The sequence below is a fragment of the Poecilia reticulata genome, chromosome 4 (genome assembly GCF_904066995.2).
Source record: "Poecilia reticulata chromosome 4, P_reticulata-male-v2, whole genome shotgun sequence".
Classification (NCBI taxonomy): domain Eukaryota; kingdom Metazoa; phylum Chordata; class Actinopteri; order Cyprinodontiformes; family Poeciliidae; genus Poecilia; species Poecilia reticulata.
Window position 1 is genome coordinate 28,485,715 of NC_088833.1, and position 15,122 is coordinate 28,500,836.

At 40.2% G+C, this 15,122-nt stretch overlaps 1 protein-coding gene across 2 annotated transcripts in view; it reads right to left on the bottom strand.

Moving 5' to 3' along the window:
• Positions 1-15,122, bottom strand: part of crocc2 (ciliary rootlet coiled-coil, rootletin family member 2) — a 54,175-nt gene that overhangs the window by 25,456 nt on the left and 13,597 nt on the right. Inside the window, exons 4-15 of one of the 2 annotated variants that reach the window (XM_081606632.1) lie at positions 12,233-12,330; positions 11,285-11,429; positions 10,728-10,834; positions 9,887-10,084; positions 5,399-5,495; positions 5,134-5,223; positions 3,721-3,849; positions 3,440-3,642; positions 3,055-3,237; positions 1,206-1,350; positions 959-1,105; positions 655-885 (exon numbers count right to left, since the gene is read on the bottom strand). In XM_081606632.1, the coding sequence (XP_081462758.1) occupies positions 655-885; positions 959-1,105; positions 1,206-1,350; positions 3,055-3,237; positions 3,440-3,642; positions 3,721-3,849; positions 5,134-5,223; positions 5,399-5,495; positions 9,887-10,084; positions 10,728-10,834; positions 11,285-11,429; positions 12,233-12,330 (1,773 nt within the window). Of the gene's footprint in view, positions 1-654; positions 886-958; positions 1,106-1,205; positions 1,351-3,054; positions 3,238-3,439; positions 3,643-3,720; positions 3,850-5,133; positions 5,224-5,398; positions 6,179-9,886; positions 10,085-10,727; positions 10,835-11,284; positions 11,430-12,232; positions 12,331-15,122 lie in introns of those variants that run through there. The other variant, XM_008407697.3, reaches the window with a different exon arrangement.

Here is a 15,122-nt window from a genome sequence, read left to right on the forward strand (position 1 = left end):
AGCGTCTCCTTAGGTAAATATGAAAAAGGATGAATTACATGTTATGGATGAGAGTAGTAGCCAGTGAGGAGATGAAACATAAGCATAGTACTCTAGAGGCCACACAGGGCTTGTTTTATTTAAGGTTGATTTATTTTTCGCAGATAGGTTTCCTAAAAATGTTTGGATGGAATTTGTCAAATTGTTTAGGTTTGTTAAACTCTAACTGGGGATCAACAGCTCCAGGTATTACATTTAGAACAGATAATAAATCAGGAAGGCATTCTTTTCATTCTTTGCAGGACGAAACGGCGAGATGTTATTTAGGAAGAATGGGAATACTTAAGGTGTTAATTTATCAGTGCTTTCGGAAGACCTCTGCTGGGTATTAAATGTCTATCTATTCATCTTTTCCAGTTCACATTTGTTCCTGAGTATCATGTGGCTGTAATCTCCCAAGTCACTCATAAAACACAGCAGAAGAGCTCCAAAGAAAACTCTACAAGATTAGAAAATAATAATAATAATAATAAAAAAAACGCTGCATGAACTCCTATATATTTTAGTGGAACAAAAACAAGCTGCGTGAATGTGATGAAAGCTATTAATAACGTAAGCACAGTTCTCCCAGGTGGTGGGAGCAAGGAGGGGTGTGAATGACCAACAAGCCCTGACCTCCGATTGCTTCTTCAGGGCCTCGGCTCTCTCCCTGTGCAGGAGGCTCAGTTCCGCTTCCAGCTTCTGGCAGAGCTCTCGCAGTAGAATGTGGGAGCTTTCAAAGGCTTGTTTTTCAGCGAGCAAGTTCATCATCTCCTTCTGCGCTCGCGCCGCGTCCTCTCTGGCTGCCGCTCGCTTCCCTTCAGCTTCACATCTGCGTTCGCTGAGCTCCGTTTTCTCGCCTTCAGTCTGAAAGAGATGGAAATTTTGCTTTGTTCGCGCTGCCGCTCATTGATATATTTGCGAAAATCCAGAGACTGACCTGAAGAACAATGCGATTAAGCTCCACCTTGTCTTTGGCGAGACCTTCGCTAAGAGCAGCCAGTTTAATGAGAGAATCTTTAAGGGTAGAATGCTGACTCTGCAGTTTGATCAGAAGGCTCTCCTGTGCAGCACTGTGACACTCCATCTGTGGAGTCAATCATTCTTACAACAGTCACGCAAACTTCCAAGAGCCACAAATATATATCGAAGGTAAGCGTTGCGCTCTCACGGTCAGAACAGTTTACCTTGCTTAGAGCCAAAGAAAGGCTGGCTTTGTCATCCTCCAACATCTCCTTCTGCAGAGTAATTTGATCCAGAGATTCCTTCACTGTAATCAGTTCCCTCCGCAGATCAGAGTATTTGCTCTCAAGTTCCTGTAAAGCTTTTTCCCTGAAATATAAAATATATCAAAATGTAATTCTCACACTATTTTTCTTGTCAGATTCTTGATCATGTAAACTTTTCTACAGTCTTCCATGTTTCCTCCTTTCAGCTCCACATTCTGATATATCAGCTGTCCAGACAAGGGTAGTAACTAGTTCCATTTACAGTACTCAGATACAGTTACTCGAGTAATTTTGGAGGGAAAATCTACTTTTGTGAGTATTTTTCAACTCTGTACTTTATACTTTTACTTGAGTAATTTTATTATGAATACTAAGTGTTGTCGCTACTCTAATTAAGAGTAAAATTTCTGGATACACTAACCATTGTGAGTAACTTCACTTAATGAAGAACAAGATTTGTTTATGAAGAAATTGATTTGGAAAATGTTTCTTTTGCCTGATTTTGTTATTTTGTAATTATGTAATTTATATAAATTATTTTTCTTTTGGTCTTTAAAACACTAACATTAACTTTACATTTTGGCCCATCTGATGATGTAATTTTTAAATATTAAGCAATTTATAATTTGATCAGCTACTCAGTACTTGAGTTGTTTTTTTACCAAATACTTTTTTATTCTTGAGTAATTTCTTGGACAACTACTTTTACTTGTACTTGAGTAAAAAATATGTTGAAGTAGTTATACTCTTACTTAGTTTTTGATTATTCTACTTAAGCCCTGCTGCTATCCATCCTCTAAACATAAAAATTTGAAGTTTTTTGATAATGCATTTCATGGGAGTGCAGTCGAGAATAACTGAGAAAATATTCAGATATAGTAGAAAGATCAAAGATCATCAAGAATAACACACCAGGCTTATACTTTTCTAGCTTTTCTTTTTTCAGACACTTTGAGCATCTAGCAATAAGACAACACTAGTAGGACACAAAGGATTCTTGTTCTTCTTCTCAAAACCGGTTTCAAGCTGCGTATCGCCACCTACCATAGAGGGGTGTAGTGTGTCGTTTTACATTGTGTCAATGGAACAAAATAGACACAAAATACACAAACTGTCAACAAAGCAATGAAAGCCTTTAGAGCAATGTGGTAGAGTAAAAAGCATCATTTTGATTTCAAAATGTAACAAAGTTTTTACGTTTTCCAAAAACAAATTCTACTCAAGTAAAGTTCAAATTTTCAAAAACAGTACATAAGTACTAAATTCACTTCATTGCTGCCCACCTCTGATCACGTCTGTTTTAAACCCATCTTCAACAATTTTCATCCTGTCCTCATGTGCCTTTTGTTTCACTCCATTCCCTCAACACTGTCCTCACCTCTTAATGCACTTTCATCACCATCCTTAATCATTAACTTGCTGCATGTCCTTTTCAACGCAATCTCTCTCGTCTTGCTAATTGACACAGGTCTTTTCCAGCTTGCTTTGTTTCCAGCAACTCCCAAAATCTCAAAACCTTGAAATATCTCCACCTAAGAAAATTGAGAAATTGTGTTGCCTTATGCCAAACTCTTGTTTTTATTTCATTACATATCTTTGGATAATCTAAAAATGTTTTTAAATACATTATGAAAATACTGTAGGAGAAAGACTACCTTTTAGGAGAAGTGTTGCTATAAAAATCATTTAGAATGTCAACTTTCTGACATGTGTTAGCGATCTGAGTTTTAACAACATGACACGTGAAATCAATTGGGTTTGACAGGATGTTTGTTATGCAAAGGTCATTGTTTGAACTCAAATGTACCCTCTGCGGGCTTCGGAGTGCTGGCGTGACAGCTGCGTTTCCAGGTCCTCCTTCTGCTGCCTCAGGAGGTCTTGTTGTCTCTGGAGGTCCAGTGACGAACTCCTCAGTACATCCAGCTCCACTCGCTGGGAGTCCACCTCCTGCTGCAGCCCAGAACGCAGCTTCTCCAGCCTCCCTCTCTCACTGTGGGACACGCAGAACAAAGGAGGCAGAGGAAAACAAAAGAATGAAGTAATCCAGGGTCACAGAGGACAAGATTAAGATATATGCCTTTTTGCAAAGCTGTACAATATGTGCAACATTAGTTTTTTGTTTTTTTTTTCTTGCAAATACTCATGGAATCCTGTGGGTAATAAAAAGGAAAAGCTGCTTTACAAAAGTTTACCTGGAGAGGAGCTCCAGTGTGCAGAGTCTTTGGTTACTTTCTCTTTGGTTACTTTCCTCTAGAGCTTTTTTAGTCTCCTGATGTTTTTCTTGTATTTCCTGGATCATCTGCTCCAACTCGGTCCTCTCATCATTCTTCTGCTGAAGTTGCTCTTTAAATGTGTCCACCTGCTCCAGAGCTTTTGTCAAACGGGCATGCACCTCCTGTGTTTGTATGTGAATGAATCATTATTAGTAAGAAGGATTGACACAACATTTTTATAGAGCATGAATTTGTGATACCTGAGATTCTTTCAGATGCTTAGAAAGTACATTCTGTACAGCCATGAAGGTGCTGTTTCCTGACGGAAACTTGCCATGGGGAAGTGAGGCGGACATACTTTCAGAGTCAGAGTTCTCACCCTGAACCAACTGGAAGTTTAGAAGAAACATAAAAAAACATAATCTTCTTTAAAAAATAAAATAAAATGTTTGAATCATTCACACAACAGGTAAATGAGCTTTTCTTGCCTGTATGTCACCTATTGCAGGTCATAAAAGGTAAAGATCAGTCCAATTCCAATCTCCAATATGTGTCGCTTTCATATGTGGTACTAATTTGGATACATGTCTGATTGTTCTCAAAGTGTCTGCAGTCTGAAGAGGCGTCTTCGACTTTTACATCATTGTTGTGGGACAATGAGAAAATTATGATGATGTAATTACAAGAGAAGTCTGTGTTACTTCTTTGCGGCATCTTGATAGGTAAATGAAGTTAATTTACACCAACTTCTTTGACACCAACAAAAAGAAAGTATATCCAACATTCTTGACCAATGTGCAAGGGAAATGTATACCAACAAAATTGCTGCTGTCAGGATCGACCCGTATGAGATGGATAATGTAGACATGTCTGATGATATGGACAAGCTGCCTCCGATCGCCAACTCTGACAGTTCACTACTAAGTGAACACAAAAGAGTGCATAAACCTTGGAGGAGCTTCATGACCTGAAATCTATGGACGCATTCAATCAGTGTTTTAACAGCTTTGTAAAGGACCTCTGAACTCTTCATGTGAATAACAAGGTTCTGATTGTCAGCAGAGTAAGTACATCTAGCAACACACACGTGGGCCACATGTCTGTCTTAGCCTGAAGAAGGTAGTTCGTCAGTGAGTACTACAGTAAATATAAATATTTAACTTAGTATTACACATAGGTCGGTAGAATACTCAAAAAACTGTAATTGAGTAACAATTGTAATGTACTCATATTTTTACAGGTTGGATAGGAAATAGGCAACCTATAAAGTTACAAGGTTAGCTAGTTCTAAACGTGTGGCTGTTTATTGTTGTCATAGCAACTGCCTACCAAGATGGTTGTCAGTTACAAAGTTCATGGAAGTGTGACGTCACATGAGAACTGTGAAGCTTCCTTTGTTTTGTTATTAACTTGTGACAGTACTGTCGGCTCCCACTGCTGAATAAACTTTAAAATTGATCCATAAACAGCTCCGTCCATTAGTACTTCTATAAAAAATGTGCTGATGTAAGACGTAGATGTTCTTCTGCGTATGTTGGGAACATAAACCGCTCATACAAAAGTCTTGTTGCGTCCATTGTATGTATGAACAAGGAAAAAAAACAATCAGCAAAAAAATCAGAACTGAGATCTAGAAATACTGTGTGCTATAGCCTATGTAATTTTGTACTGACCTGATGTATTTGGTATAAAATGTGTTGCAGGGTTTGAACCTCAGTGTGAGCTCCTGCCATCTCTGCTCTATCCTCTGCTCTCATCATCTCCTAAGCAGGAAAGCATTTAGGTTAGATAAGTAACATGCATGGGACAAGTCTGACATTCCCCAGATTGCAGCCCTCTAGACTAGGAGGTTGTGGAGTTCATCAAGCCTGCAGTACAGACTCAAGCCAATTTTAGTCCTTATTACTGCCCGTGTATTTGCCTCCTCGAGTGTCCTACCATCTTCTCCAGACTCACACGCATGGTGTGAAAGTTCGCATCCTTATTACTGTTCGGGTTCTGGAAGTGGTTCAAGGTATCCGTCAGCTCCAAGATTCTAATTGATCATTATGGAAACGAGACACATACAAATAAATATAAAATACACACAGAGACACCCACACGCACGCACACACACGCACAAACACTGTAAAAATTCAAAGATTGGCATGTTGTTCTCCTATAATACCATCAACACTATCAAATTCTGCACCTGAAATTGTAGAATTCACAAAGACCTTTGATGATCATATCAAAAGCAGCTTAGATCCCAGATGTAAAGACACCAACATTCTTGGTTGTCTCCTATTTGAAGTGTTTGGGAGGGAAAAAAGGACTGGAACAACACAAGCTAAAAGGTATAAAGTCTGCAGATGACACTGTTACTTTTTGGGAATAGATTCAATGCAAGACCTTCATGTTCTACAAACTCTACTTCTAACACAGTTATTTAATTAGAACCTTAAACTCATACAAAATGCAGTTTCAATGAAGAAGATGATCTTCTTCAATGATCCTCTTTATGCAATTAGAAAAATATCTACAAATTGAGGCTGGCACACATTCAAGTTGGGATAGAGGCACATCTGCCATACTTAATAAAGACCAGGGGTGAAAGTAGTTTTAAATTCTTGGGGTACTATAACAAAAAAAACAAAAAAACAAAAACAAAAAAAACAAACAAACAAACAAAAAAAATAATAAAAATAAATAAAAAAAATAAAAATAAAATATATATATATATATATTTATTATTTTATAGCTTTTATTGCTTCGCAAAAAAAATTATCAAAAAATTAATATATATTGCTTCTTTGTGTGCTTTGGAGTTTCTGTGCTGATTAATTTTTTTGCGAATCGATAAAAGCTGGTAGCTCTTGAATTGCTACAAAATAAAGCTGTATTTCTCTCAGTGCACTGGCTGCAATGTTGAAGTGCATCCCAGTTTTCCATGCCTGGCACATAACCATTCATTTTAGCTTTTAAACTGGTTATATTGATCCTGTGTCCAGACAGAGGGATAATCAGTAGCCCAGCATCATGACCTGTTTGTTCTGACGATCCTGCAGCTTCCACTTCTCTTCCTAACATGGTTCCTCCTCACCCTGACTCTCATACTGATAGGAGGAACCACAGAGCTCTGTTACGTTAAAGCTCATCTTCTGAAGTTGGGATATTTTTCCTCCAACAGGTTACAGAGGAATCACCTCAAACCAGATGTTGGACTGAATTTTATTTCAATGTCATATGTGAATGTTAGAGCCTCATTTTCAACAGTGGAGCTATAAAGGTTGAAAAAGGTTATTATTTTGGAGAAAGTCTCATCAACATCAATATTTCCACTAAATAAGAGGCAAAAAAAACTGTTTGATAAAGGAAAAGCCTCTCAGACACTGAGCTCGACAGCACCAAACATTTTTTTATATTAGACAATTTAATTTCACATAATTATAGCAGTAGAAGCCATTTGTTTGTTAAATACTTAATGAAACATATTTACCATATTTGATTTTTGTTGTAAATGACGTATACTCACAAAGAACGAGGTAATTAGTCCAAGTTTGTCGTTTATTGAATGTTCAGAAACTACAGCGGGTGTGATGAGCCATAGCAAAGGTAAACAAAAGTAAAACAACCCGAACAGGTGATCAACTCTAAACCACTCGCACATTTTTACTCTCTGTCATTTAAGCACACCCATTGCCATGGCAACCTCCTGCGCTCCACAAGCCGACCAGATTACTTTAAAAACATAACATTCAGTCCGTTACGATATTAGGTTTTCAGGCTTGATATTTATTTTGCGATCATTAATAAGCCTCCCTGAATACAGCGGTGGTTGATTACTTAATTTTAAACTCCTACTCTGCTGGTTATGTTGGTAATGGAACCGAAACGCACAGAATTGCGTAACACCTTGTTGAAACAATAATTACTGAGATTATTGTTGTTGTTGGGTCATTAATTTGAACACGTTTTGTTATTTTTGTTGTTGTTGTTCTTTAATAAAGTTACAAACGTTTTGATAAGGAGTCAGAGGAGGACGTGCTGGTCTCAGTGTCCTGACGGCGTTCAGTTTGTCACCTGATGCCGAGATCGACTCAAAACCTTCCGCGATCGACATATTGCACCGCTGCTCTAGCAAAGCACAAACAGTTCAGAAACAATAAGGAATAGGAAAAAAGTTATTTATTAACTGATTAAGTCGTGTTTTAGATTGTTCTTGAAAAACTAATAAGTCACGGCTGATTAGTGGGCACACTCACGGCTGCACAGTGACTTTTTACAGCAGACAGCCGCTCCCCTCTCTTGCAGGTACTGCGTACCCCCGTTAAATCTTTTAGGGGTACGCAGTACCCTGCCGTACCCCCCTACTTTCACCCCTGCTAAAGACACTACCATTTTTTTAGTTTGCAAATATATATATATAATAGAGATGTGCCGATCAGGTTTTTTCCTGCCGATACCGATACCAATCACCCATGAGGGCCGATCACCGATACCGATCACATAATAATTTTTTTTATCATAAACACTACCGGTTACACTATGTGGAAAAAGGAACCATGAATTCACCTTAATTTAGACAAATACTTGTTTTTAATAACTTTTTCCAAGAAGAAAACTAAACAAAACAGGCATTGTGCAAATTGTACTGCTATCGGTAATACTATCTTTAACAGACTGATAACATATGAAGGCTCCGAAGAGGCTAAATAATGCAAAGAGCCAAAATAAAACCTCTCAACATTGCCAAAAAATTAAAGTATAAAACTTAACATTCAAAGGCAAATACAGGATCCATTACAATAAACAATCCTGAGTTACTGAATGAAAACTTCCTGATAGCATGGCGGCTAGCCGATTACTGCTAGTTCTGATTGGCTGTTTCTGACTGAGCGGAGTAATTATGCAGAGCAGGGAGGAGATCGATTTTTTTTTAGAGATTATCTGTCTCATGTTAGGACAGCGAAAGTTTTAATACATATGTAAAATAAAATTTTTTTAAGTTAAATGCTGCAGCTTTAAGCAGAGGTTCGGTGTAAGAGTCACTACCAGGTGGAGCAGAAGCGGCGCTCCATCTGTGAAATATTACTACCTGTAGCGTAGCAGCAGTTCAACAGCGAGAGCAGAACCAGCATCTTACATCGCAGCTCGAAGACTTAAATAATTTTGCGGGTTATTTGTTTAGCTTTCTGACCGTGATGCTAATCCGGGTGAGTGTTTGTAGCTATCTGATCCTCCATATGTCTTTTTTACTGCAGTGAGCCTCGATGTAGCCAAACTCCGTCAAGTATGGCATTGTTTTTATGCCATATTAGATTCGTTGCACAGGCAGGCTGCGAAATGAGAAGCAGGTGATTGGTTTGTGTGATCGGCAACAAGAGACCGTGATCGGCGAGATATATATATATATATATATATATATATATATATATATATATATATATATATATATATATATATATATATATATATATATATATATATTGCAGCGGTGCAATATATATAGATAGATAGATATATAAATACATAATAAATGAAAATGAAAAAATAAAAATGACATCTTTCTGCCGTATATGCAGTGCCTTACAAAAGTATTCAAGACTCTACCGGCTTTACCTATTAAGAGGGAGAAATGTTCTTCCCATTCTTACTCCCAAAATAGCTCAAGCTCAGTCAGAATGGATCTAGAGGGAATAAGTCACATCGGTTTAAAAATGTAAAAAGATGCCTCCGACTTTCAACCAAACTCTTCAAGGATTGTCATGCATTTATCTCCATCTACTCTGGTCAGAGTACCTAGCCATGCTGAAGATAATGATTCCCACAGCATGCTGCTTCCACCATGCTGCTTCAGAATGATAAACCCTCAAGATCTATACATACTTATCCATGTCCTTGAGCTGCTTGGAACTTGCAGAGACCTTGACCATGAAAAGTTTGAGCTTGTAACTTGATAAAGTGAAAATGGTCAACTGAAAATAAAAACGAAGCTAAAAAAAGAATATGTATCTTTTTGCTAGCTACTTTTGTTAGATTCTCGTGTGTTCTCACACTGCACTGCTTGAAACTTGAAGGTCACACACATTCAACAACGGTTTCCAGCTATGGCCTTGCGACGCTCAGTTTTTCCTCATACTCCCTAAATTTTTCTCCGACATTGCATCAGAGCTTTTAATAAACCTTGGATGAGCTGTGATCCATCCTTCCTTGGAAAGACTGAGCCTGAGTTTGTAGATTAAGCAGGATTGGTAAATAATGGTACCAAAAAAGATTAGATTTGTGTTTGTGTCTGTTAAAGACTCAAACAGATGATAAAATTACAGATTCCTGTTTCTGCATTTAAAAAAATATTCGAGCATCTCTGGGCTTTTGAAAGTTATTAAGTGTGATGTAACTGCTTTGAAGAAATACGGCCACGTAGAAAGACTGCTATGGCTTTGCCTGGAGTTGAGTTCAACTTTCTCTGCATCCCAGGAAACCTGAAGCTGCATGGTCTCCTTCAGTCTGTCCTTCAGCTGCATCTCCAGTGCTGACATCTCCGACCCACTCTTTTCTGGTACTCTGGTCTCCAAGTTCTGGCATGCAGCATGCAGCAGTTGACTAACAGCAGCACATTCACCTCGCATATCAGACAGCGCCCTATTGGAAAGAGTCATATGATTATGAACAATACATAAAAGCTGTTGAACTATTGAACTGATTAACTGCAAAAACAAAATCTAACCAGGTATTTTTGGTCTAGTTTCTGAAGCAAATGTCTTGGTACAATTGAAATAAGACAAAACTAAATTACAAGCAACCTTTCTGCATAATATGGGAACTATTTTGTATTTGCAATAGAAACTAGACATAAACACTTAGAATGTTTTTGCAGTGCAAGGACAAATGCACTAAAAATTTCTGAGCCAGAATGTGAATTTAATTAATTTCTTTATCAGGGTAATTTTTAACTGTTTTAAATCATCTGATGAGAATCAGCTACTATAATGAGCAACTATTATTAAAGCTAAACACTGTTCTGAACACTTATTATGGTGGTTTAAGAGTTCAAATTCTCTTGATAGATGATTTTTACAGTGAATAACGACACTGAGCCATCTGTCCCGGTTGAGGAAAGAATAAGCGGCGGGGGTGGGGTGAACGCTCACCCTGATGACCTGCTCCGCTTTGATCCTTTGATCAGAGATGCTGTTGCAGTCGTCAGAGTGAAACACAGACGAGGTGGGGGCTCTTCGCGTACCCAAAAATTGCTGGAGAATTTCTGGCTCCGTGCCCCACTCACCTGTCAGTGAAAGTCTTTAGCTGGGTGAAAGTGCTCCGCAGGGAGGCGGCCTGGCGCCACAGCGCCCTGACATGAGCCTGCTCACGACTCGACTGGTAGGCGTACGTCTGCAGACACAACGCCGGGGTCATGAAGAAAAAGCCTGCGGTAGTTGTTGTGGGTTGCTTACTGCAACGTTTCCATTTTATTGTCATCCCTAAACACATGCAAACGCTGGAACTCCTAGACTCGCCCTGGCACGTTTACAGCTAATTGGATTTCCCTCAGTCCACAGATGTAGAACATTTTACAACAAGGAGAGCTGGATTGTTTGCACAATTTTTTCCCCCTCCCTCTCAGCAGCTGGAATGTTTTCACAGGAAACAACAACTCAAAAAAAAAAAAAAATGAACAGGGAATGAGAGTAAATTCAAGAAAATGGTTATGAATGAAATTCCAACCTCATGTGAACTCGGCAGGAGTTTAATTGTGCAATTTTTCAGCACTAAGGGGTGAACTTGAACTTTCCCTTTGCCTTTTAAGTTGAAGCCCTTCATTTAAGTGCTCCCTCCCCCCACCTCTTTCTCGCTGCGCAGGCGAGTATGAAACCGCTGAGCATCTTCGCGGACCTTCCTTAAGCTCTCCATCAGGCCCTTGTTGACAATGTCTACCTGGTCCAGTTGTTCCCGTAGCAGAGAGTTGACTTGGCTTAGGCTGGCACTCCTGCAAACAACATGTCATATCAAATAACAATAATAAAAAAAACACTCTCTTGAAGCTTCTCTAAGTAGAATGCATTTAGACGACAAACGTGGCACTGTGTCAAGTTACATTCACTATCAACCAGATCCGACAGATTACAAAATCTTCACACAGTCCTCTCCGATTCTGCCCACGCTGATATAATAAAGTCTGCCACATGGTTACTCCTATATTTAACAGTGTGAGAGATGGCCAAGTGCACATTTGGCTTTATGGGATGATGCAATGTTTACATGAATGTGAAATGTGGGGAATGGATGGGATTAAGTTTCAACGTTGTGTGTGAAAGCTTCGGAATTACATTTAGAACAGACTTAACATGCACAATGTTTTGCAAAACTATTCATACCCTTTAAAGTTTTTCCCATTGTGTTACAAGTGGAAACTAGTGTGTGTTTTATTTGAATTTAATGGGATAAAGCAGCATGAAGCAGTGCATAATTGTGAATTTGAAAGAAAAGCATTGTTAGGTTTCAATATATTTTTTTACAAACATATTGACCAAGACATTTTTATTGTATGCAACTAAATTTAAGAAGGAGTACATTTTTTAGGCAATTTGGAAAAGGAAAAACAAGTTTATGCAAGGTTGATTTAATATTAAGCTCCATAGTTTCTTAAAAAACAGAGATATAACTATGTTGCAACTACTGCTGATGTTAAGCATTTAAGCACGTTTTAAATAACTGAATGCATGCTACTTTTTAACACAAAAACATGAGGAGTTTCATTATTAGGAAAAGCACAAAGTGCCTATCACTCACCGGCTCCGCTCCTCCTGCAGCAGAGCAGTCTGTTTCTGGATAACAATGTTAAGATCTTGCTCAACACGCTTCTGAAGCTCAGCTGAGTACAGGTAGGCCTGCAGAGGAATATAAAAACAAACTAACCTTCACCACTGGCAAACTGGTAACATTTAGCTATTTGGCAGCAGCTAAAGGTCAGCTTTTAACTGACATTAGTCAAGAAACCTTGGGCGGATTATGGATCTACATTCACTTTGGTAGATAGACTGCTAGGACTGACTAAACTAAGTAAATGTGCAAACCTAATTGACAGAGAAATTTTTTAAATCATCATTTATTGTCCTAAGTGGAAAAGTTTGTAATAGGTTCTCCATAAATTACAGAATAATAATTAAGGACTCAATTAATACTAATACTGGTTTACAGATCCCTTTGAATAAAAACAACTGGAACATACAACATATATGATGATAATAATTATTCTTGATTTTGATTGTAGTATACAAAACACAATGTTTATTGTTTCCATCCATCCATCCATCCATCCATCCATCCATCCATCCATCCATCCATCCATCCATCCATCCATCCATCCATCCATCCATCCATCCATCCATCCATCCATCCATCCATCCATCCATCCATCCATCCATCCATCCATCCATTTTCTTCCGCTTATCTGGGGTCGGGTCGCGGGGGCAGCAGCTTCAGAAGGGAGGCCCAGACTTCCCTCTCCCCAGCCACTTCTTCCAGCTCCTCCGGGGGAATTCCAAGGCGTTCCCAGGCCAACCGAGAGACATAATCCCTCCGGCGTGTCCTGGGTCTTCCCCGAGGCCTCCTCCCGGTGGGACGTGCCCGGAACACCTCACCAGGGAGGTGTCCAGGAGGCATCCTGACCAGATGCCCGAGCCACCTCAACTGGCTCCTCTCGACGTGGAGGAGTAGCGACTCTACTTTGAGTCCCTCCCGGATGACCGAGCTTCTCACCCTATCTCTAAGGGAGAGCCCAGCCACCCTGAGGAGGAAACCCATTTCGGCCGCTTGTACCCATGATCTCGTTCTTTCGGTCATGACCCAAAGCTCATGACCATAGATGAGGGTGGGAACGTAGATCGACCAGTAAATTGAGAGCTTCGCTTTTTGGCTCAGCTCTCTCTTCACCACGACGGACCGGTACAACGCCCGCTTCACGGCAGACGCTGCCCCAATCCGCCCGTCGATCTCCCGCTCCCTTCTTCCTTCATTCGTGAACAAGATCCCCAGATACTTAAACTCCTCCACTTGATGAGGCAGGATGACCCCCCCTGACCTGGAGAAGGCACTCTACCCTTTTCCGGCTCAAGACCATGGCCTCGGATTTGGAGGCTCTGAGCCTCATCCCGGCCGCTTCACACTCGGCTGCGAACCGCTCCAGTGAGAGCTGCAGATCACGTTCCGATGAAGCCAACAGGACCACATCATCCGCAAAAGCAGAGACACCATCCTAAGGCCACCAAAACGGATCCCCTCAACACCTCGGCTGCGCCTAGAAATTCTGTCCATAAAAGTAATGAATAGAATCTGTGACAAAGGGCAGCCTTGGCGGAGTCCAACTCTCACTGGAAACGAGCCCGACTTACTGCCGGCAATGTGGACCAGACTCTGACACCGGTCATACAGGGACCTGACAGCCCGTATCAAAGGGCCCGGTACCCCATACTCCCGGAGTACCCACCATAGGGCCTCCCGAGGGACACGGTCGAAAGCCTTCTCCAAGTCCACAAAACACATGTAGACTGGTTGGGCGAACTCCCATGCACCCTCCAGGACCCTGCTGGTGGTGTAGAGCTGGTCCAGTGTTCCACGACCAGGACGAAAACCACACTGCTCTTCCTGAATCCGAGGTTCGACTATCCGACGGACCCTCCTCTCCAGGACCCCTGAATAGACCTTACCAGGGAGGCTTAAGAGTGTGACCCCCCTGTAATTGGAGCACACCCTCCGGTCCCCCTTTTTAAACAGGGGGACCACCACCCCAGTCTGCCAATCCAGGGGAACTGCCCCCGATGTCCATGCGATATTGCAGAGTCGCGTGAGCCAACACAATCCTGCAACAATCCAGAGCCTTAAGGAACTCCGGGCGGATCTCATCCACCCCCGGAGCCCTGCCACCGAGGAGCTTTTTGACCACCTCGGCGACCTCGTCCCCAGAGATTGGAGAGCCCAACCCAGAGAAGGCATGTTGGTGGGATTGAGGAGGTCTTCGAAGTATTCCGCCCACCGGCCCACAACGTCCCGAGTTGAGGTCAGCAGCACACCATCTCCACTATAAACAGTGTTGGTGCTGCACTGCTTATTGTTTTCATAAGTGGTTATTGTGCTATGTTTTTCATGTAAAGCAATTTGAACTGCCTTGTTAATGAAATGTGGTATACAAATAAACTTAACTAACCAAAAAAAAAAAAAGGACGTGTGTTTCAAATCATAGAACTTTTTTACTCATTGACTGATTATAAACATCTGCTTTTGGGGTCTGAAATAAGGCAACATTGATTTTGATAAAAACAGTTTTTTATAGCTATGTCAAAAAAGTGAAGAAGTAACAATAAAAGGACACATATTTGTATAACCCTGAAGCCAAATTATAGTAATGATTATGTTAAAACAATGCAGCTGTAATGGTATAAATCAATGCATTTCATATCATTTCACTATCTGCTTACTGTCAAACAATTTAATATGCTACATGATCATTTGAAAAACACCCAGACCATATTAAAATAATCCAAGTATTTTGCAAATTAAGTTTCCATGGTTATCCCGCTTCTAAATAACCTCAAATGGCATCAAGCATGTATTTCTACTTAAAACCGATTCATAGGTGAATTAGACATCTTTTCTGACTCCAGGAGTTCTCTGATGCAGTGCT